This window comes from Ailuropoda melanoleuca, chromosome 16 (assembly GCF_002007445.2).
Source record: "Ailuropoda melanoleuca isolate Jingjing chromosome 16, ASM200744v2, whole genome shotgun sequence".
In the NCBI taxonomy this organism is placed as follows: domain Eukaryota; kingdom Metazoa; phylum Chordata; class Mammalia; order Carnivora; family Ursidae; genus Ailuropoda; species Ailuropoda melanoleuca.
In genome coordinates, this window is record NC_048233.1 from 10,624,338 (window position 1) to 10,648,524 (window position 24,187).

At 39.4% G+C, this 24,187-nt stretch overlaps 1 protein-coding gene across 3 annotated transcripts in view; it reads right to left on the minus strand.

Annotated features, from left to right (window-relative positions):
* Positions 1 to 24,187, minus strand: part of YBX3 (Y-box binding protein 3) — a 24,733-nt gene continuing 546 nt past the window's right edge. Inside the window, exons 1-10 of one of the 3 annotated variants that reach the window (XM_034645055.1) lie at positions 22,611 to 22,742; positions 20,354 to 20,417; positions 19,273 to 19,306; positions 16,738 to 16,827; positions 14,077 to 14,199; positions 10,227 to 10,430; positions 4,582 to 4,679; positions 2,731 to 2,902; positions 1,993 to 2,092; positions 1 to 567 (exon numbers count right to left, since the gene is read on the minus strand). In XM_034645055.1, the coding sequence (XP_034500946.1) occupies positions 2,027 to 2,092; positions 2,731 to 2,902; positions 4,582 to 4,679; positions 10,227 to 10,430; positions 14,077 to 14,199; positions 16,738 to 16,827; positions 19,273 to 19,306; positions 20,354 to 20,417; positions 22,611 to 22,677 (918 nt within the window). In that variant the 5' untranslated portion in view covers positions 22,678 to 22,742 and the 3' untranslated portion in view covers positions 1 to 567; positions 1,993 to 2,026. Of the gene's footprint in view, positions 568 to 1,992; positions 2,093 to 2,730; positions 2,903 to 4,581; positions 4,680 to 10,226; positions 10,431 to 14,076; positions 14,200 to 16,737; positions 16,828 to 19,272; positions 19,307 to 20,353; positions 20,418 to 22,610; positions 22,743 to 24,187 lie in introns of those variants that run through there. The other 2 variants (XM_034645054.1, XM_034645056.1) reach the window with 2 other exon arrangements.

Sequence of the window (24,187 nt, forward strand, 5' to 3'; positions counted from 1 at the left end):
TTTTCCTTTCAAGGGTAAAAATTTTATTTTTGAGGAACTTCATACCGCACCTTTTTAAAGAGTCACATAAGAAAGCAAAAATGTTATCCTCCCCTCATCCTAGAAATAAATAAGAAGGGCATAAAATTTCTTTTTAAATCACGACACTTGGAAGTTTAGCACCAGCATCCAAAATGAACAAAAAAGGAAAAAAAGCATTTACTATATATTTCAGATTTCTTTGGTTGGGGTTCTCCCCATGTGGTATTAATATTTCTTCTTTCAATTCATATTACCAAAACAGTAAAAACCAGGGAAAAAAATATAAACCTAGTGGTTGCTGAAACTGGGGAGGTTGCTCTCTTGTCTTTTGTGCAGGCATTCCCGGGATCTCAGCTTGCTAGAAAAATTGGCTGACATTGTCCTTTGTAGTTGTCCATTTCATAAAGAATAATAGTAAACATTCTAATGTCCACATCTTGGTTATTAGTCTTCCACATTATTGCTTGGATGTTTCTTTGGTGTTGGTTAAGGTCATGGTCTGCTTTATGTTTTATTTTTTTAATGGTCATTAATTCTTTAGGTCACCTGGAAAAAAATTAAAACCAAACTTAGAGTTACAAAATGACCAAGAGTTAAAAGAATAAAAAGGCAAAAATTTACTTCAAAAAACAGTATTTCAGAACTTCTTAACAAAATGTATCCTTGCATCTATAGATTTGTAAACTATACATTTAATAAAATGTTTTTTATAAACCAGCACATTCAGTATGTAGTAGTAAAAACTTTATAAAACTATATAAGAGAAAATTACGTCCTGAAGCCTTTTCAAACAAATGAACTACAGCATCACTAATTCTTTATAATCATTTTAGTGGCTGCACAGTATTTCCCAGCACGAATATCCCCCCAAATTGAGCCCTTTCCCAATATTAGATTATAGGTAGTAGAAATATGTGTTTCCCTGTATTTTGGATTATTTCCTTAGAAGACCTAGAAATAATGTTACTAAGTAGAAGGTTACAGCCAAATGACTGAAGCACAATTCTAAGTCAGTTAATGCAAGCAAACTTAAATAGGGAGTTTAATTCTGATATATTGTCCACGAAACCCAGAGATAAAATACAATATTCCCAGCACAGCACATGTCTACCTGACAGAAGGCTGTGAGTTTAACAAGCTTTTTTAACTAAAAGCTAATTCTTTATTTAATGAAAAGGGCAACAGCCAAGAAATACTCCAAAATTAAGTCCCAGGAGTTATTAGGTAAAAAACCCAGAAAGAAAACAACTATGACTTCTAAATTCCTCTAAGAGAGGCTCTACAGTTGGGTCAGTCTTTCTAGTTGTATTTCTACCTACATCAAGTTTCCAAGGTCTTCACCAACAAGAAAGCAGGAAATATCAATAAAGACAGCAAACTGACCTTTACTGAGAGGCTGAGTGTTCAAGCACTTCATACCTGTTCTCTCCTTAAATCTCCACAACAACCCTAGTGAGTCAGTCTAGTTGGTAGCCCTGTTTTATCAGCAGCAGACATTGCTGAGCTAGAGGATAAACAAGCCACACGGTATCATCCAGCGAATGAGCAGCAGATCCTATACTGAGTACAAGCCTCTTTGCTCTCACACATTATACTGCACTGCCTCAAAATAAAGTATGCTGGTTATCAAAGGGAAGAAAAAAACTCTCTTAAATTTATTCTGTAGACCAATCTTGTTCAAACTGGCCACTAGGTGTCACAAAAGTAAAACTTCCAAAGTTTTCTTTAGAGGTATTAGTATTAAAAATTGTCGAGGAAAAAAATTTGACTATTATTAACTGTCAGAATGTTTATGCCCCCCAAAACCTAGCAAAATGAGGGCAAATACCATATTTAACCACTAAAACTATTTTTTCTCCAGAATCCTAAAGGAAGATGAGGGGTCGGCCCAGAGGAACCACAGAACTAGTTCAGGCCAGAAGTCAACAATACTTACAAGAAAATATCCCCTCAAGCCTGGGGAGCTCTTACCTGGTGATGGTGATGGTGCCTGCGGAGCCTGGTGTTACTCAGCACTGCTCTGTTCGGTGGCCGGAGCGGGGTTCTCAGATGGCGCTTCGCCTGCCTTGGTCTAAAACACAAAACAAAACCACAAATCAGAAATTAATCAACCCAGATGACAATGGAAAGTTCAAGATGAAAATGTCTCAAAAGTTGGAATCTTGCTGCTTCCGAAGGTAAATCACTGTGCAAAATTAACTATTCTCGAGGAGTCAAAAATTAGTTACCACAGAAGAAAGGCCCATAAACGGCAACTGAACACCACCACTCTCCGTAACAAAAAGTCTCTGATACCCAATTGCTTTCAATACATGCTTTAGAGAGGCTCCTCTCTAAATGCTGTCCTTTGTTCGGAGAACCCTAAACATTTCAATTCTGAATCTCCACTAGTATGCATAATTCTTTCAGAGAATGGTAATTAGTTGAATTTAAATATTTGCTTTGTGTTACGTACAGGGCATTGTCTCTCTCCATAATATATATTACGTAGATATAGATGTTAAGCAAAATATATTAAAAATATATTATCATTTATAAATATATAGTGTTAAATATAATATAAATGTTATTATAAATAACAGTTCATATAAAATGCTATAAATTGTTAGTTACCAGGTTATCAAACCACTGTTAGGATGCAATACTAAATAGGGTCTGACATGATTAAGGATGATGTGGCAACATCCCCTTCAGGCTGTCTGAATTTACCTCTTTGCCATCTTGTGAAGGAGCATTAGGAGGACGGGGGCGACGCCGATAGTTGTACGGGCGCCGGTACCCACGGCGAGCAGATGGCTGGTTTGGACCATTGGCCGCTTGTTGGTTCTCTTTATCTTCAGCCTCGCCAACAGCTGGGGCAGGTCGGGGGCGAGGAGGGCCTCTAGAGCAGAGAACACGAAAGAAAAGAGCACAAGTGCGACAGGACAGGGGGGCCTCGAGAATAATCTTTATTATTTAAGATTAAGTGATCAGTCTTTATTGCTAGAATTATACACAGGCTAATGCAGCAAATGGAATAGAGATTTTTGTGGAAAAACCCTATTTTTTCCACTATTTTCCCTCTTCATCTGAATACCTATTTGTAGGACACATACCATGATCCTGCCAGGCACTTGACAGGCACCGAGGATAGCAAGATTTAAAAAGAAAAGTGGTGCCTGGTATCTGCTCTCCTTGAACAGTTTAGTGGAGACTGGGGGATTAAACACGGGGGAAATTAACATTACTACAGGCCAGAGCCTGTGCTGGCATGTTTTTGTGTTAAATATTTCATTTCAGTGCTAATTCTGGGAGTTGGGTTTATAGTGAGAAAACCAAGAGTAGTGTAGAGAGGATAAGTATTTGATTGAACCATAGGGAATGCTGCCTTTTTTTTTTTTTTTTTTTGACAGAGGGAGATGGCCAGCGAGAGAGGGAACACAAGCAGGGGGAGTGGGAGAGGAACCCAGAACGCCGGGATCCCGCCCTGAGCCGAAGGCAGACGCTTAACCGCTGTGCCACCCAGGTGCCCCGGGAATGCTGCTTTTTATAGGTCGACAAAAGTCAAATATAATTTTCCCAAGATCACGCAGCCAGGGACTGACAGAGCTGGAACCTACATATACCACTGTCTCCTTTCTGTTTTCATTAAGACATTTCTATGAAGTCTTGTATTTTTGAAAGTCCTTAGTAATTAATCATTAGGAGTGATTATGTCTAAAACTGGAATGAATGTTGTGAGGAAAAAGGACACAGAGCGGTACAAATCCTTTCCCAAAATAACAGACTTACTCTCTTTTCAATAAACCCCTAATGCCAAACATCAAGGTGGTATACTTATTTTTTCACTTACATCAAGGACCAGGGAGAGGAACAGGAAGGGTTATGATAAAAAGAGCTTTAAAAGGCTCTTAAGGAGTCTACCCCAATTCAGTCTTCACTAGGGATAAAGCACAAATAAGCTACCCCTTCACTAATACGGACATCACTGGTAGTAATAATGTATCATGTTTACTGAGGGCCTACTATACCAGGTACCATTATCTTAGATTCATCAGTACTTTTAAAAATTGTAAATTATTCTTTAATGTCCATCTTAGAGACCTAGTAACTGAATCTGAAGTGTCCAGGAACCTCCAAAAGGAGACACAGGTACCAGGTGGGAATTTTAACACAATCTGATCTGTAGCCTGACTTAACACCCACACTGCCTTGGATATCGGAATTCAGTATCCCAAATACTTTCTTGGCGCTCACTTCTTCCTCCACTTGTAGCTCTACCACTGAATTACCCATCAATTAATTTACTGTTTATTTCATTAAATATAATAAAAAATTAAGTATTAATTCATACCATATGAAAGTTAACAAATACAAATAATAGTTTGGTATAGAGATACCTAAATATTTTGTTGGGTAGGGGGGAAATGTCCCACAGCCATCTGAAAGCATACTGCAGAGTTCCCCCAAAACTTCTTCTAATTACATTACAGATCCATGAAACAGGCCCACAACAGTCTCATCCACTATACTGCTGCTCCCAAGTGCTTCAATTGGTCGTTAGTGAAAAATGTCACATACCTCCGGTACCGTGGGCGGTAAGTTGGATTTCGATGAACCGGTCCCTGAAGTTGTGCCCCCTCTGGGACTCCCTCCTTTATCTCTCCAATCTCACCAGCCTACAAGAATGCAGTGAGAGCTGAAAATGAATGTCATACTACCAGAAAAAAGAGACACAGAGCCCACAGTTGCATTCAGAATTTTTAAGTAAAAAGATGCTTCATTATAAAGCCAAGAACCGTCAAGTTTAACAGTGAACTGTTTACTGATTTAGATCTTCATGAACGATAGCAAAGAAAAACTCATTTCCACTACAACTGTCTTTTGCCTATCACAGAGCACCTTATTTTATAATACTAACAACATTTTGAAGTGTCCCACTCATTCATTAACAAAAAAAAAAAAACAAAAAACCCCACATTGTAAAAGGAAATACAATGATACACTACATTTGAGCAGTAAGAACCTTCTCCACTTTTCAAACTCAGACCCATTGATTCTACAAAAACAGGGTATCCCTTCAACCATTAATGGTTTCTACATTCAAAGGTTTTCCCACACCTCTTAACTACACCTTCACCTCTGATTTCTTCCTTTCACCTCTTTGCATTATTTTAGTATAACCTTTAAAAATAACAAAATTACACTTTCTTGATGTAACTTTAAGTTGGGGGTGTAAAATTCATTTACTGTGAAACTTCCAGAGAAAGAAATGACTAAAAACTAATGAGAAAACCCATGAGACATCTCTGAAATTCTTTAATAGAGCCACATCTCAACTTTCTTTTTCTCAACACTAACATCCCTCGCTTCTCCCTATTTCACTAAGAGAAGAGAAGCAGGCAGCAGAGAATTTCCATGTTCTTTCACTCTAAGATCTGCCCACATACCTGCGTACTGGTACGCAGGTATGTGCGTACTCTTCCCCTCTCTCCTAACCCTGGGTAAGTGGTTCACGCTCAAATCCAAAGCCAACTCCTCTCTCACCTCCTCGAACACTTTGACTCACTATCCCTCCTCCCCTTCACTGTATAATTTTCCCTCTTCTCTATACCCTCATTTCTATCCAGGCATATAAATGGCTGAAATAGCACCCATCCTCTGCAATGCTTAAAAAATCACAAGCTTGGGCGCCTGCCTTCGGCTCAGGGCGTGATCCTGGCGTTATGGGATCGAGCCCCACATCAGGCTCCTCTGCTATGAGCCTGCTTCTTCCTCTCCCACTCCCCCTGCTTGTGTTCCCTCTCTCGCTGGCTGTCTCTATCTCTGTCAAATGAATAAATAAAATCTTAAAAAAAAAAATCACAAGCTTACAGAAAAGTTGGAAGTACAGACCCTAACCCTCAGGGCCCATTCAAGCTTCCCCAGTTGTTCCAACAACGTCCTTGACAGCAAAAAGACCCATGCAGAACACACACCGAATTTAGCTGTCTCTTTGCCTGGAACAGTTCTTCGATCTTTACTTGATTTTCATGACCCTGACACTTTTAAAGATTACAGGCCAGTTATTTTATCCAGTTTGGGGCTGTCTGGTGTTTCCTCATGGTTTAGCTTATGCATCTTTGGCAGAGAAGCCACAAAAGTCACACTGCATTCTTCTCATTGCATCCTGTTGGACAGCACATGGTTTCAATTTGTACCGTTACTGACAATGCTCACTTTCAGACGTAGTTAAGGTGGTATCTACCAAGGCTGCTCTGCTGCAGATTTACTCTTTTCCTCTTTGAAATTAATGAGGATTTTGAGAAGTATTTTCAAAGTCTGTAAATATTTCCCTCCTCACCAAATTCTCAATATATTCATTTATGTATTTATATCTGTACAGACTAATGGTTTTCTATTTTATTCAATGAGTTATAATCTGTTACTATCATTACTGGCCAATGGGAGCCCTTTCAAGCTGGCTTGTGTCCCTCTGACATGTCTCCAACATTCTTTGAGTACTTTCTTGCTTTTTGGCACAACAAGATGTTCTGGGCTCATATTGTACTTTCTCTGGCCCAGCTCTGAAATCAGCCATTTCTCCAAGAGAGCTTCTTTTTATTGGAGCATGGTATTTAGAAATGAAAAATTGGGGACGAGGTATGCTCAATGTTTTCAGGCCACTTCTATAGACATAAATAAGACACACAAATACTAATATATATCTATACATATACAGTATGATTACACATATACATGTTGTGTATGGGGGTGTGAATGTATAGCACATTTGACTTGCCCCTCCATAATGGCTTTAGGAGTAAGTTGTTGGGGAGGGAAGGGTTAGGGAGGCCAGGAGAGAAGTCACTAAATGTCAAAACAAAATCAAAACAAACAAAAACCTTGCCCTGACCCCATATCCTCCTCCAGCTACTGCCCCATTTCTTTGAGTTTCTCTACAGACATACATATAAAAGAAAACCACCACCACCACCACCACTACCACAGAAACCTCAAGGGAGAATAGAATACCTTTTCTTCCCCACCTTTTGCTCTCTTAAATTCATTCTAACCAGACTTTTGCCCTTACCACACCACTAACCTCCAAGTTACCAAACCCAGTATCAATTCTCAGCCCAACTTCCTCTGCTTAACAGCATTTAACAGCATTTCCTTCTTGAAATATGTTCTCCCTATCTGGTCATTCTTCATCTTCCTCATCTTGCATTGTCAGTCTGCCCCAGGACTTAGTCCTAGGATCAATTTTCAACCTACATTCATCTTATAGCTAACCCCATCCTGCACCAGGGCTTTTACTATGTCCTTATGACTCCAAAGTTCCACCTAGTTTCATTCTGCCCCCTCTCCCCCCCCACCCCCAATTCCCTTGGGCCTCTGTCCCTGCCATTCCCTCTGCCGTTCCTGGTCTTTCCCAGTACCTGAAAGACTTGCTCCATCACTTCATTTAGGTCTCTTCTCAAATATGATCCCAAAATATGACTTTGTCAACCACCTTATCTAAAATGACACCTTCCTAACTCAAGCCATGTTCTCCCTCTCGACTATGCTTTATTTTTCTGCCTATTTCACATCTCCATTTGGAGGCAAAATTTAATGTGGGGAGGGGGAGGTATCTCCAGATGATTTCCACCTTTCCCCTAAACCTGATCTTTCTTCTGTCTTACTGTATTTGTTTAAATCAAAAACCACAGAGGTATCCTTTATCCTCACACCACATATTCACTCCATTATCAAATGTTGTCACTTCTGGGTTTAAAACATTTTCTAAATCTGGCCACTTAGCACACCTCCACTGTTAGCATTCTCATCCACACCATGACCAGCTCTGCACGGGGAGATTACAGCAGCTGGTCTCCCTACTTCCACTCCCGCCTCCTGTGGTCTAGCTTCCATAAATAGTCCCATGAGCTCTTAAATATGTGTCCTCCCTGTTTATATCCCTTTACTGGCTTTTCATCACATTCAGAGCAGGTGAGCAGTCCTCATCAGTCTACCAGGCAGGCTGGATCTGCTCTAAGATACGGCCCTAATCTCATCTCCGACCCCTTGCAGCCTCACTCACAGCTGTCCCAATCATACCAGCCTCCCTTTAGTGCTCTGAAAAAACCAAGCTGCTTCTTCCCTAGGAACTTTGATTCACAAAAAGCAAACAGAAACAGCAATTAATATGTATGAAGGATTAGAATTTACTAGAATGGTAAGATGGGAAGAGCATCGGCAGAGACTGAGTTTAAATCAAGCTCTACAACTTCCTGCCCACGCAACCTTAGGTAAAAGTTGCCAGTTTTTAAAAATATTCAAATCTCTTCATTTGTCACAACACCAACAAAAATACGGAAACCCCTGCCAATTTTATAAAGCTACAGGGAAGACTGAATGAGCATTGATTTCAAACATCTGCCACTTGGTCAATGCCAAATAATTTATACTCCCTTTTCTCTACCATATACTTCTTTTCTCAAAGACTCAAATAGTTGCTATTAGCTCAGTAACCACTTCTACTTAATTCCCAAGTGAAAATTAAATTAAAATTAACCTAGAATATTATCTTTAAAAAAATATAAGTCATTTGGTCACTGATGTATCATGCTATATATGTCCTTTGTACATAAGGGAAATACTATTGTCCTGTATATTATCATTTTTTCCCTGTTGTGTCCAATAAATTTCAGTATTTAGTAGAAAATATTTGCAAAGACTTTTCTATTTGACCTCAATAATTTTAACATCCTAGAGATCTCCCTATACTTTTAAGCCATTACACTAACAACCTTGAAGTAGCCTACATGCATGAAAGGGTTTCAGGGATTTTCATTTGATGCTGTTGATTGCCTTAAGCAGATTTCTTTAGTCAATGAACATCCAAACATGGTATGTATTAGAAAGATCGTAAGGAAAAAATGTTGAAGGAATCTAAGGACAGCTTTTATTTCATATATGGAAAGGGTAAGAGATTCAGCTCAAGTTAAAACAACTACGTGCAATTATCAGAATAGGCATACATTTCTCAAAATTAGTTTTCAAACAGCCTTGTGCAAATGCTGCTCTACACAGCACTGAGGAATCATTTTGCACTGAACCTTCAATTCCTAAGATGAAATATAATTTATTTTAAAAACACAGAAAAAAGAATCTTCATGTTCTCAAAAAAATGATACATGCGGACGTGCTAAATACTAAGAAAGATTATTTCAGGAAAGTACAACTAATGCCCTAAAAATAAATGCGTATTACAATCTCACTGACTCTTCCTGTTCTCATTTCCTAGAAGCCCTGAGTGCTGCCCTAAAGAAACCTACTATGCCTCATGGACCCAATCTCTCCATATATGCAAGTCTACTTGTTATTTTTAGCACATTCGTCAGGGACAGCTGTTAAAGAGTGGAAGAGAAATAACAAGAAGCAATGTAGAAAGAACACAGTCATGCATGACAGGACAGGAGATGGGTAGCAAAGAACAGACTGAACATAGTGTTCAGTCAAAACACTTAGTGGAAAAACAGAAAACAAAAACCAAGGACACGAAGAGGAAAGAGTTATAGCTAGTGATAACAAAAATGATATCCTGTCCCGTCTTCCAAGTTTCCTGGGAACTGTGAAGTTGGTACAAGTTTATTAATTAAAGGTCAAATTCACAATAACTGTATCAGTATTTTTCAGTAAAAAAGGAGAAAAACTAATCAACAATCTCCATGTCTACACTAGGTTTTCTTAATAATTAACTCCATCTCATAAAAATGAAGGACTTTAAAGATTATATCTATCCCGAGGCAGCGTGCTAAAATAAAATCTTCACCTTTGATTTAATCATCATAAATCCATGGAAGAGGTACCTTATTATCCCCCATTTAATGGATGAGGATTAAATTGGTTTTCTCGAAAGCTCACAGATTCAAGTAGCAGAGACAAGATTCAAATCCAGGTCTGCTGACTTCAGAGTTCAAGCTCTTAATGCATAACCATCTGTCGCTCTAAACTATACGCTATTCACCAGGGTGCCTGCCCAATTACAGGCATGGATGCTGTGGTTATGCTTTTGGTAGTTACTGGAATGCCTGCTCTGAAAAAAGCACACTAAAGGCCTTGCCTCAGCCTTTGTAGCATCAGGAAGCCACAAGCAAGGTTTGATTCCCGGCGGCTGGTGTTGGAGGAGGAGGAAGAGGAGGCAGAGGAAGGATGGAGGGGTGAGGACTGCTGAAGACAAGTCCCAGGTGCAATTTTACCTGCATTCTGTTGGGATGGGGAAAGACCCGTGAGCGACGGTCAAAGGTCTGTCCCACGTGGTAAGGCGGGAAGCGCCTCCGGTACTGAGGGCGATACTGGGGGCGGCGCAGCTGACTCCGGGCCCCAGAGAACTGCCCGTCAGTGGCAGGGGGCTCAAATCCTTCACTGCTGCCGCTCCCTTCCTCCTCCTCCTCCCCAGCGTACTAGCAAGCAAAGAAACAGAGATTCAGAAGAAGTTTCAGCAAGGACAGAACCAAAGACTACTGCTTAGGATGAGTCTCACCGAAAGAAAAAAAAATCTCCCCAAAAGGAGTAATTCCTTCTATTACAGACAAAATGCATTTAACCCAGGTTATCATGTGATTACCGGGGATAAGCTACATTAAGATCAAAGTAGATTCGTGCAGATAAAATATCAAGAAGCAGAAAAGCAAGAGCAATCAATCTGTAATGAATTTAGTAGTGATCTAATTAGAATTGGTGACTGTCTGTTGATCAACCGCCCAAAAAAACACCAACTACAAGGTTGGTACTAGTTAGCTCCGCCAAATGTGTATCTCCCAAATTTGCCACCCACTGGGGCAAAGTCAGGACAAACCAAGAACAAAATACTTTGTGGTGTTCTCAACGGGTTTGTCCTAAGAGCCGGCCTTCTAGCAGCAGTTCTCACAGTGTGCACAGGGTCTCCTAAAACCTTTCCCAGCGCTGGTGGGTACTGAATTCAAACATTCTTGTAACACTACTAAGACACTATTTGCTTTTTCCCCTCTTAATCTCTCATGGGTATGTGGAGGGGCGCCAAAAAGCTACAACGACATTTAGCCTCTTAGCTGACTAAATGCAGAATGAGATATGAAAATCCAGCTGGCTTCTCTTAAACCAAATATCATAGATTTGCAAAAATATAAAGCAACATCACTCTTTTCAATTTTAAAACATAGTTTTCATTAAAAATGTTATTTATATTTATGTGTAATGAGCTTATTTTAAATCAATTAAATATCTTTTAAACGGCTGCTCTGATTGTTAATATAATATTAATAGATATACACACACATAAACAAAAACTCTGGGATTGTCAATAACATTTAAGCATATAATGGGTCCAACCAAAAAGTTGGAGAACCACTGACTTATGGCATGATTCTCTTCATATGTTTTGAAATAAAGTTTTAATTGCAGTTTTATAGTAGTAAGTAACAGATACGGGCAGTTTCTAAATATAGGCATTATTAACGAAGGAAACTATGGACCTTATTTTTTTCCCTATATTTAAGCTACCATATCACACACTAATACTTTATATTAAAAAAACAAACAGCCAAACATCCCTCAAAGAATTTATTTCAAATCTTAAAGGATATAGATCTGCAAATGTCAAAGGAGCCAAGAGGAGTAACTATAGTTTTCAAAAATGAATAAATTAAAAACTAATAAAATAATGACCCATTTCTTTTGGAGGTGAGGATATTTAAGATTTAGAACCCTCCAGAACCAACCACATGGGCAACTCAATTCCCAAAGAGGAGACATTTCAACTATGGCCTCAACTAGTCTAATTTCAGAAAAATCAAGCCATTCTACACTTCATAAAACCTGAATCAGACACCATGTCCGACTATATAGAAACATACCAGCATAGAAAATACACACAAAATAGTGTGAGACTGCATAAATTATTCTTCTTATTAGGCTTTTCTGCATCTTTTTTGAGTTTTATACAGCCAAATCTTTCATTAAGAGTTTTATAAAATAAGAATAATGGCACTGCCATTGCCAGACATGCTCTTTCCAGCTAAGGAGAAAAGTCTTTAAAGTAAAATTTCTTGGGACATCTGGGTGGAATTTCTTGAGACACCTGGGTGGCTCAGTTGGTTAAGTGTCTGCCTTCGGCCCAGGTTATGATGTCCAGGTCCTGGGATCATGACACACACCAGGCTCCTTGCTCAGTGGGGAGCTTCTCCCTTGCCTGCCACTCCCCCTGCTTGTACATTTACTCTCTCTCTGACAAGTAAATAAAATCTTTAAAAAAAACAGAAGAGAAAAGAAAAATTTCTCACTAAAGTTTTTCTACCACTTTTACTTCTGAATTAACCTAGTAGTCAAAATACAGTTGGCCCTTGAACCATGTGAAGGTTAGGGTTGCCAACCCCCATGTAGTCAAAAATCCATGTATAACTTTTAACTTCCCAAAAACGTAACTGAAGGCCTGTGGTTGCCTGGAAGCCTAATGATAACACAGAGTCAATTAACACCCACTTTATATGGTATATATATATGATATTCTATATTCTTACAGTAAAGTAAGCTATGGGAAAGATAATGTTTTTAAGAAAATAATAAGGGAAATACATTTACATTACTGTACTGTGTTCACCAAAAAAATCTGCAGGTAAGTGGACCCACACAATTCAAACACGTGTTATCCAAGGGTCAACTGCCATCAAAACTAGAGTTCTGTGAATTCTGATGAACTTGACAAAGTTAACTTGATATAATAAATGTTATAGTAGCTCATTCCTACTCCCCACCCCCTGTGCAGGTTTTTCTTAAAAATCGAATAGGATAAGCAAAATATGGGTAAGAAAATAACAGAACTAGGGGAGGGGGTGGAGAGAATGGGTGAAATAGATGATGGGGATTAAGGGGTGCACTTGTCAGTGTTGAGCCCTGGGTGATGTATGGAAGTGTTGAATTACTGTATTATACACCTGAAACTTATATTACCACTGCATGTTAACTAACTGGAATTAGAAACTTAAAAACAATAAAAATAAAATAGAGACCAGTAAAATAAAAAAAAAGAGAGAAAAGAAAAATACAGAAAGAGAAAAATAAAATGTCAACTGGTATCTGATAAAAACCAATTTGGGCAGGTGTTAAGATGACAGAATGAAGAGGGAGAGCATTAAGGTAAGCAGAAAGATATAAACCTAGTAAAGCTTAGGGATAAATCATTCTCATTCTGCAGACATTTTATTCTGGTGAGATTTTTCAAAAGGCTTCCTTGGATAATATACACAGCCACAATCTAGTGCTCACAGAGCATCTTTAGTTTTATTCTATAGCGCCAATCCCAAGTACTAATTCTAGAAACACCAAAAAAAAAAGACTCAAATTGAATGGGATCCTCATGACCACAAATGAATGCACTTCTTTTTGGATGCCTTGAGAGTACTTTAAATTGAGCCTTCCAGGTAAGCTGCAGACCCTTGTAAACCCTTTCACCTGGATTGGTACCAATCTAAAGAGCTAAAAATCTGGAGAATTACTTACTGCTTCTTTACTTTAAACCAATGGGAAAATGCTATGCTAAATAAAATAGTTACTTAGTCAAGGCAAATTAATATTTCTGTGGTCAATAGTGTTTTTTGCCTATTCCCAAGCTATTCCTCATTCTCCCTTGCCAACCAAACACTTATTTTCTTAGAGGTCAACAGTGCTAGTGCCAAGAGATGAACAACAGCTTTATACCAATCATGGAAATCCCACTCCCCTTTGCCAGTGAATGCCACATGACTAGGTTCTGGCCAGATATAAGAGCCAAAAAAAGAGAAAGCCCTTTTGACAATCCTAGCACAGCCTATCTTAATTAAGCCTTCTTGTTAAAAGATAATTGTCTGTTACTTGCAGCCAAATTCATACAAACTGATACAACTTCTGAATGGCAAGTGTCCAAAGAGACCTTTGGCTATGGAAAAATGCTGGGCACTAAAAATTTCCCATCCAAAAAAAAAAAAATCATTTTGTGCTTCCAAGAGAAGATACATCTATCTGCTCCAAGTATGTATACTTAACTTTAGATGTGAGAATTTTTTCAATCACTGTTTAGGAAGAGAGACAACATACATTACGGGGAGGTCCACGGCGTCTGCCATAGTAGCCACGTCTGAAACGGCGCCGATCAGCAGCATAACGGCTCCCTTCTACAGGAACTCCATCTGGTCCAGTCACATTGGCTGCTTCTGCACCCTGAGAAAGAAAAACAAAGACGGCCTCAAAATTAAAAGGAGCTGAACTAATCCCCCCCCAAAAAGAAACAGCCTTTGACAGTCAGAATGTTAAAGACTGGCAGAATGTACTCACATTTCCTATCGTGATCTCAAAAACACACCCAGGTATTAATAAGGTGAGCAAGATGCTTGGTGTACTGATTAAAATGCAGTTTCTTTGCTCACACAACCTAAACTTTTCCTTCTTGTTTGGTTATACTAAGTACAAGAGTAGGATGTACCTCTTTAAAAACATAAACTGGTAAATATAATGCGATTATAAAAGAAATAATGCTAGACCAGGAAGAATGTTCCTCAGTGGAAAATAACCGAGATGTTATCTTAGAATAATGTTGAAACTGGATGCTTGGGTGGCTCAGTCAGTTAAGCGTCTGCCTTCAGCTCGGGTCATGATCCCAGGGTCTTGGGACTGAGCCCTGAATCAGGCTCAGCAGGGAGCCTACTTCTCCCTCTCTGCCCCTCCCCCTGCCTCCTGCACACGCGTGCGTGCGCGCTCTCTCTCTCTCTCTCTCTCTCTTTCTGTGTCTCAAATAAATAAGACCTTTATTTAAAAATGGAAAAAAAGAAAAATATTGAAACCTGTATGATTCTAAGAGGCACTAAGAGAATAGTTATTCACGGGCTCAAGTGGGTCTGTCCAGCACAGGTGTTGTGAGGGGAAACTTCTCCCATCTTGGCAGCAACAGAAAAGAAGGGTCCTTGATTTAGCAAGACATAGTTTCCACAAATGTAGTGCCACTTTAGACCTTCTTATTATCCTTGAAACAGACTTAGCGTTCTTATTCTTATATGGACAGATAAAATAATGCTTCAAAAATATAAAAAATTCAGACGAGATTCAAGAATCTATTTCACATTCTACATCAATTTGTAAAACCTCAAGTTCTGAAAACATATAGAGGTACAACACAAAATTTTCAGGGTTCAATGGGATAACAGAAACCATAACAGGTCAGCATTTGCTGGCGGATGATTTGGAACTCCAGGAGATTTGTAAGACATCCTAGGGAACACATCGGTAAAAAAAATGATTTAAATTTCTATATTAAATGCATTTCTATATTAAATTTTCCTCTTTTAACAGAACAGCTTGAGAGCTATTAAAAATGTGGACCACGGAATGCTGTGTATGTATGTGGAAAGAGCACATACACAGTCGTTTACTAGTCATTCACTCAGTTTATAATTCAGCTACCACATTAGCTACCATGGCAACTGTACCATATATAGTTTTAAAATGTTTTTATTCTTATTCTAGATTGTTTTACTGATATCTATAACAGATTATCGATTAAAAACCAAACATAAAGGACATTATTAATATTGGAACAAATATATAACAGTATAAAAAAAGTTCTGTAGATAAATTTCAAGATAATCCATTAGCTTCTTATATTATTCTTCATCTGAACAAACTTGTTACATAGTCTGTGAAGATACCTCTGACTTTTCAAAATCCAAGCCAAAGAGAAAACACAGTGATTATGTTAAATCTGAATCTTTTTTGGGGCACCTGCGTAGCTCAGTTGGTCAAGAGCCTGACTCTTGATTTTGGCTCAGGACACAAACTCAGGGTTATGAGATGAGCCCAGCAATGGGCTTCACACTCAGCAGAGTCTCTGCTTGAGATTCTCTCCCTCCCCCTCCCTGCCCTGCCCCCCCCCAGTGTGTGCATGCATGCTCTCTCCCTCTCTCCCAAATAAATAAATAAATAAATCTTTTTTTAAAGATCTGAATCTTCTTGGGGTGCCTGGGTGGCTCAGTCAGTTAAGCATGTGCCTTTGGCTCAGGTCATGATCCCAGGTCCTAGGATCAAACCCAATATCAGGCTCCCAGCTCAGTGGGGAGTCTGCTTCTCCCTCTCTGTGTGCACATGCATACTCTCTCTCTAATAAATAAATAAATCTTTTCAAAAAAATTTTGAATCTTCTTTTGTTGAGGTTAAAACATTCTTTAATGTGTATTATTTGTGGAGAAGTGCTTACAAATCACAGCATGGAAATTTTATGCTTATAAAAATGAAATCTTTTTCTCCAAAGCAAATTTTATCTGTTTTTAATATTATGAAAGTTATGGGTCCCTGGCCGGCTCAGCTGGTAAAGCATGCAACTCTTGATCTTGGGATCGTGAGTTCAAGCCCCATGTTGGGACAAAGACTACTTTTAAAAAATACTATAAAAGTTAAATTTTAATCTACACCTGAATATATATTTGGTACCAAAATAAAATATCTCCTTTAAGTTTTGAAAAATTAGCTTCTCCCTCCATAATTGAACAGTGTTCATCATTTATTACATGAGAAATTAAAATGCCCTTTTGTAACAAGTCAAAGCATGTTTATAATGATATTCAACGATCAAAAATTTCTACTTAAAAGTCACTTCTTCCTGTCAAAAATCCAAAGTAACGTTAATTCAAAAGGGGCTGAGACACCATTTATTATGCAAGAAAACCATGTGCCTGCATGCTTTGATACCCAACCACAACATTCTCTCACCTTCTCTCCTTCAACCACATCAAACTCTACAGTTTCTCCATCTCCTACACTGCGCAGATATTTCCGTGGGTTATTCTTCTTGATGGCAGTCTGTCGAGAGAACAGAAAATTCTAAATGAAGTATACGTCAATATTGGCCACAGATTTCGCCTTTTAAGTTTATTGTGTATATTATTACTTTTTAAAATTATCATTCTCCCACTAATCTGGATCTCCAAAACACACAAAAAACACTATAAAACTATGTTCCACGTTATTTTCTTGATTCATGCTATCTTTTGAAATTCTCCTTGATGGGTGGGTTAAACACAATGTTTAGTTACTACACACTTCTGTTACAACGTCATGATATTGGATACCATTAGTTCCCTCAAACTTAAGCACTTAAGATTCAGACTGAACCTCCTTCATCAGTGGTGGGGGGGAATGCCTTCATGAAATCTTATGTAAACACACAAATACACATTTCAGGTAGAGAAGTTTCTATAGACAAGAGAAACTGCTAACCTCAAGAGGAATTGTAAAATATATGAAGGAGAGGAGGGATGAAGAAGAATAGAAAAAAGGAATTTAAAAATGCCAGAGGGATAAATATTTTCTGATCGAATACACAAAATTACTTCAGGAATGAAACATTACTGATAATCATAATCTGGCCTCTTCCCCATATCCCCCCATTTTATGGATAAGAAAACATGAGGCTGGTCAGTGATTTAGCTGAAGACCTAAAGATACAGCCTGGTGGGGAAAGTAAAGGGGGAGTGGGTAGGGGAAATTTATATCCCTGCACTGTATCTATATTTATTCAGAATTTTCCCCATCACACCATTCATATCTCACTCATCCCTACACATTCCCCGATGATGCATTAAAAGGTTAATGAGGATGTTATGCTGCATGAGACACCAGCACCTAAATACCTGCCCACGAAAAGGCCTCCCTTTCTCAGGCAGTGGAAGGGAGAGAATAATTTCTGCCAACGAATTCCCATTTCTTTAGTTGGTATCTCTAAATAGTTAAAGGGGCTCCGAGTTTCTGTGGAACTAGGTCAACCTTATTTTACAAAGCGATTAGGCATGTGTAATCCAGCCCTTCCCTTACTCTGAGTGGGAGGGAGGAGGGAAAAAAATGAGCCAATAGGGCAGAGACCTCACCCACAGAGGAAGAAAGGCAGCTCAGGACAGGATATATGCACCCACAGTTAGAACATTCAGCCATTCCAAAAACAGCCCCTCCCTGCCGGCTCGTTCCCTTTTTCCTGTTAAACTGGGCAGGCCTCAACACATTGAGGTGACTCACCACACAACCTCATGGGGGCTGGAATCAGGTCATATACTTGCAGGCTAATGATGCTGGCGACCAGTACAGAAACTTGGGAGGTCCTTTTACTGGAGCAGTCACCAAACACAGAGCTCTTTACTCAAAAGGACTATTAACTTCTAGGTATTACAAGCAACACTTTCTTTCAGTCTGTTATGACTTTAAAAGTCATTGTATCTCAACAACAACAGCAAAAAATCTATTCAGATTATCTAGGTACAACTGATATATATCCAGTCAAGCAGAAATGTCAACAAGAGAAACCACAACCAGAGAGCTTACTCTTAGATATCACCATTCCAGTCACCACACCCACCTCAAATTCAGACAACGCTGAACAGAAGGAAACTAAAACACAGACAACCAGATGCTTGACAGAGCCCTGCAGGTAAATGCACTGGTGTGAGTACCTGGCTCTATCCTTTCTTGTTATATACTAAGAGCTCCCCACGTATTTGAGGCAATGCACTGAAAATTAAATATACAAAAAGAACAAGGGGAGGCATTTCTTCTTTTAACCAATATTGCAAAACAAGTCCAGGATACACAACGGAATAAATAGCATCCCAGGCCAGGAATGTAGAGAAAGACAGGCACCAGTAGCAGAGAAGCCTACATTCCCCATGTTTTACCCATTTTCTACATTTCCTTCGAATCCAAGGGAATGTGGACCTTTTGACCTGGACATGTGCTAACCATGCCTCATTTTAACAGGAGTGAGGACTATCCTGGGAATTGGGGAGTTTTCTCATGTCTTGGATACACACACTCTAACCATCTGCTTCACTGTGCTTTATTTACCTCCAGTCAGAATTACTCTGGTAGAAGGGCTTTAACCAAGACCCACCCAGGCAAAAGCCAGTTCCAGCCAAACACTAAGGAGGAACCATAAAGTCAGGAAAATAAGATGCTAACATGGAAACAAAATTTTGTGAAGGCCTCAAAGGCTTTAAAAATTAGAAACTGGTCTGATTATTACTTCATTTGAATATTACTACAAACATAAAAACGAAAAACAGTTAATATGATGGGACAGAAGAGTTTACCTGCCAATCTTAAAATGTGGAAATGAGCTCCCTTACAAAAATAAAAATCACACTAAGAATTTAGAGTAGAATAATAGTTTATAGGACTTCACTTTGGAAAAGAGACAACAGCAGACTACAGCCATCCCTCTCCTCACGTAGTAAATATAACATTTATTATCCCTCTTACCTGATGTACAAATACATCTTCTTTGGTGTCATTTCTGTTGGGAGACAAAAAGTTCACAAATAAAAGTACCAGGTATATGGAAAAACTTAAAAGAACAGATGCTTTTATGAGTTTAGATCCCACGACTTTAAAAAGACAATATAAATTTTTGTTTATCCTCTCAACTTAATTCAGATGCCTGGAATCAGTCCTTGTGAAAAACTTCCAAACCTGCAACACACTGGTCTTATTCCTCCTTATTACCAGAGTGTTTCAATCCAAGTGTACACATTCTACAGAAACATCCCTTCCTTCTCATCTCCTCCTAAATCACGTGGAATGTAATCAGAGCCCGAGATTTCCCTCCCAGTAAAAGCAAAGCAAGACAGTTAAAAGGACAGGGCGCAGCTGTGAACTAGGCTCTCCTTACACTGAAACCTAAAACAGCACCCCCCCCATCCTTCCTGCCCTAACTCACTCCCCACCCCACCAAATCAGATAAGGAAGAAATTAAGAAATTTCTTAAGGGGGGGAGGGGAGGGCATAGAAAATGGCAATATCATGTAAAAACATCATCATACTCCCAACAGCCTGCAGTTGTGTTCTCATTTTTATATGGTTAGAAGTTACCTTCATTTAAAGAAAACACTATACTTTCTACACAGGACTTGGACCAGACCTGGGTTACAGATCCAGCTGAATTACTCACTAGTTGTGTGACCTTAGGAAAGTTGCTTAACCAGTCTAAGACTTCATTTCTCCATCTGTGAAATTATGGATATGGTCCCAATTATTCTAAGGCCCTTCCCATTTCTCATTTATCTCCTTCACCTTTTTTCTTTTAATGACTGAATTTTATAAAATAAGTGATTTATCAGTATTCTGGAAGAGCATTTTAATTAATTTTAATAACCAGTAGCTTAGAAATGAGAATGTTGACAGTGCTTACAAATCTTAAAACTTACTCCAGTTATCAATTAAAAACAAAACAAAAAAAAAACTTACATAAGCCATTTAAAAAATATGGTAAAGGATTTATAAACTACTGGTGCCGCAAAAGTAAGCATGCATTTAAAACATGTACAGAGATACACACACATACCGATTTATAAATCCATATCCATTTCTGACGTTGAACCATTTGACAGTGCCAAGGACTTTGGTGGCTAAAATAAGATTAAGCAGATAAATTAGTATCTGACCTACAAAGAGATAAAGCTAGTATCACTAAGGTCTTGATAGCATTATATAAAGTCTAAAGATACCTGAGGAAACCATTAAAGGCTTAATTCTAAAATACATTCGGAAAAGAAAATGGAGCAAGGGAAGACATCACAGGAAAATACTTTTCAGAAGACTAAACCTCTCTTCCTGTTAAACTTTTCAGTAAAGTCATAAGATACAGAGTGGTCCTAAGTTTATACAATTCTGCAATAATCAAAATTGGGAAACACTGTTCAAGGAAAAAAAACAAAAATACTCTTTAAAATCAAAGTTTAAATGCTGAAAATTTTTCTAAGAGCAAAAGAAGGGTCACAGTGAAAAAGAAGGTAGATAGATGAACAAGGTTAAGTACCAATGACCCTAACACATCACTTTCACACTTTAACATATAAGGCAAACTTTGGTAAGTGAAACCGTAGCTCCTGCAAAGCTACTGTTTTGTAGCTAATCTACAAAGACATAAAGTAACTTGTCTAGTTGCCAGATGGGGGCCTATCAGAGGAGTCAAGAGTAATAATAGAACTGATGCTGTCTCGATCCCAGTCTGTACTCACCACCCCGAGACATGATGTAACAGGCCTTTCCAAACCATAGTGATGAATTTGGGCTTCTGTTTCATTGTTTACCCTACTCTCTGCAGTTGGTGAGAGTCAAACTCAGCATTTTTTTTTTACAAAATCCCCCTCTTTAACCTGATTGTCTCGACTTTCCATCATGAGTAGGATGATTTCTGTACAACACCAGACTTCAACAGAACTCAAGAGAAGGAATATAAACAAATAATATGGTCATATAACTTGTACTTCAGAGATTTATATGTCAGCCATCAAGCATGACTTGAGAAGACTCCTTTGAATCAATTGTGAATGCTAAATTCAGAACCTCTAGGAAATGCCTACATATAAATTCAGGAAATACATAAAGCAATTACCAAGACTCAATGAAACAGGAAATATGATAATAAGAGTACAGTTTATAAAAAAAAAAAAAAAGCTTAGTAGAGAATGAAAGTAACAACATTAATCCATGCTGCCTCTCTCTGAGATATATAGTTGATAATTTCCAAGGATAAACAATAAGGATTCAATTTTTAAATTCAAGACTAAAATAGTAATTAGCACTTGCTTTGTTGTGGGCAGATGCTGTCCACAGTTCTGCTATATTGATATGCTTAAGGAAGTACTTTAGCTGTCTTTGTAAAAAGGAAGAAAAAAAAAAAAAAAAGAACAACTCATTATGCCTCCAAAGTCATTCAGCCCACCACTGACAGGGCAATTTCCAGCTCTATGTCCAAGTAACAACCATCTCTCCAGTTAAGAGACTGAACCATTGGAATCTTCAGTTTTAGGCCATTCTAATTAGAGCAACAGGTCAAAGAAGAAAAAAAAAACATGTACGAGATCTAAACGTACACAGAAGAGGCTTATTTTTGATAAATCATATGCTTTTAAGTCACACATTATTTCAAATGACAGGCTTTTTGTGCCTCCTCTCATTTGCCCCAAAATTAATGACCTGGGAAAATATAAAGATAGGAACTCTTTGATTCATTTTCATATAGTTAATGTCTAGCACTGTCAAAGGAACAATCTTGATTAGAAAGGCGACGCTAATATAATAAGAAAAAAGATGAAATTTTCAAGTCTAACTTCAATCCAGGCTGAAGGCCGTTTTTACTTCCCAAAGTAGTTTTTTAAAATGTCCTAATTCCACAAATATACCCAACAATGTCACAGGATTGAACATTCATGCACCCTCTTGCTTTAAAACCGTAAACTCACTCACATACACAGAGGAAGTGGGGGTACAGAGAAAGACCATATGGCTTCCAGGATGTTTCTCAGGAGAGTTTTCTTTCACTCAGGTAAGCTACTTTCTCTGGCCTATGTCTATCCACTGAAGTTAAAGATTGTTTGCAGGAACTAGAATGGGAGAATCCAAAAACCAGAATTCCATTTCAGTCAGCACTGTGCCTGGCACATTTTAGGCACCCATGTGTTTGCCTGGCAAAGGGAACAAGATGGCAGAATACACTGGACAGGGACAAACAGTGTCAAAATGTCATGTAGAAGGCTGCCCTTCATTTTAAGAGTTGGAGTTACAGTGGAAAGATGAAAGACCTCCAGAACCATCACCTGGGATGTGGCAGAAGCTTAATAGCAGCTGGTGGTTAAGAAAAGTTAATTTATCTGTTCCTTTCATCTTTAAAGATATTTGCTTCAGCTTCAAATCCAGCAGTTCAGATCCAGAAGGGTGCAAGGATCAAGTGAAAACCTGCAAACCTTCCTGTATACAAAAACAAGTTACAAATATTAAGAATATACCTTCACACTGCTTTGGATAACCCAAGGCTGGCTCTCTCAGGCATTCTGCATGGAAGTGTTCCCAGAAACGCCTGTTGGAAACACTACGGCAATACAACAGTGACTAAACTGAAGTAACTTTTAGTCCAGCAAAATGAGGGCAATTTTGTTTCTTAACCTACACAGGTTACATTTAGCATGTCGTCCCCCAGTAACTGAGTAAAAGCCCTGGAAGAAAACAGGACTGTCAAGGGGGGCAACACGGAATTACTGTACTACACTTGGAATTTTATGACACTTTCTTCACGTTATTCCTTCAATTTTCTAGGCAAGCCTCGGAGAGATCAAACACGCCCCAACCAAAATACTGGAAATTGCAGTGAAGCACCCTACACCATCTCCTAACTTTCCTGTTTAAAAAAAGAGAGTGAATGACATAGGCACACACCCTTCAGAGAGTTTATTCACCACCCACCTGCTTTGTAAACCCGCTTAAAGCCTCACACAGGGCGTTAGTTCAGCCGGGAGAACGCTGAAACAGGCGACAAAACCAACAATGAGCACAGAAACCCTTTCTTCTGCTCTGCCCACCAACCTGAACGTCTCATCTTCACCACCTGTTTTCCTAAGTTACAAGTCCCAAGATAAGGATGTTTTGAACAAACGTCAGACCCACCCTATCGACCAAGTTTTCTCAGCTGCTGCACCAAGTGCATTCCCACAGTCCGGGAAGAAGACAACGCGTAAGCGACTGGTAAACACTGAATGGTTCTTTGCAGCAGTGGGCAGAGGGAGGGGGGGAGGGAGGGAGGACGTGGGGACCGAGACCCAAGTTTCCCGGAGAGGATTGCAACACCTCTTAGCCGGCATGTGGCCGACAGAAGCATGGCGTCTTTCCCGTGCCCATGTGGGAAGGGCGTCCGGGACAGACACCTGAGCCTTCTCAGCAAGAAGCCTTTCCACCTTGCCCTCCCTGTGCCGCTAGCCCCCACTCTTCCCCGAAGGAAATCCTCCCCTCACCTAGATCCCAGGCGAGGACTCCACAGTCCCCGTCCCACGTGTCTGTCCCTCCCCTACATCCACATCCATCCCTACTCTGGGTACCCCCTCCCAGACCGTCGCTCCTTTCCTCTTTGGACCGAGGTATTCGCCACGACGGGATATGTGACAGTATCCGCGCCTAGGTGACAAAAGTTAAGACCCCAACTTGCTGGCCCGGGACCGGCAGAGGCGCGCAGGGGGCAGTCAGGAGCGCAGGGCGCCCCGAGCTCACCCGGGAGCCTCTGCAGGGCGGCCGGGCTCCGGCCACAGGCTCTGGGGACGCGTCCTGTCACTCTGCCGCCCCGGTAGGACCTGCAGCGGGAGCTGCCCCCACGTGCTCGGCCGCCCGCGGCCGCCAGCCCCACTCG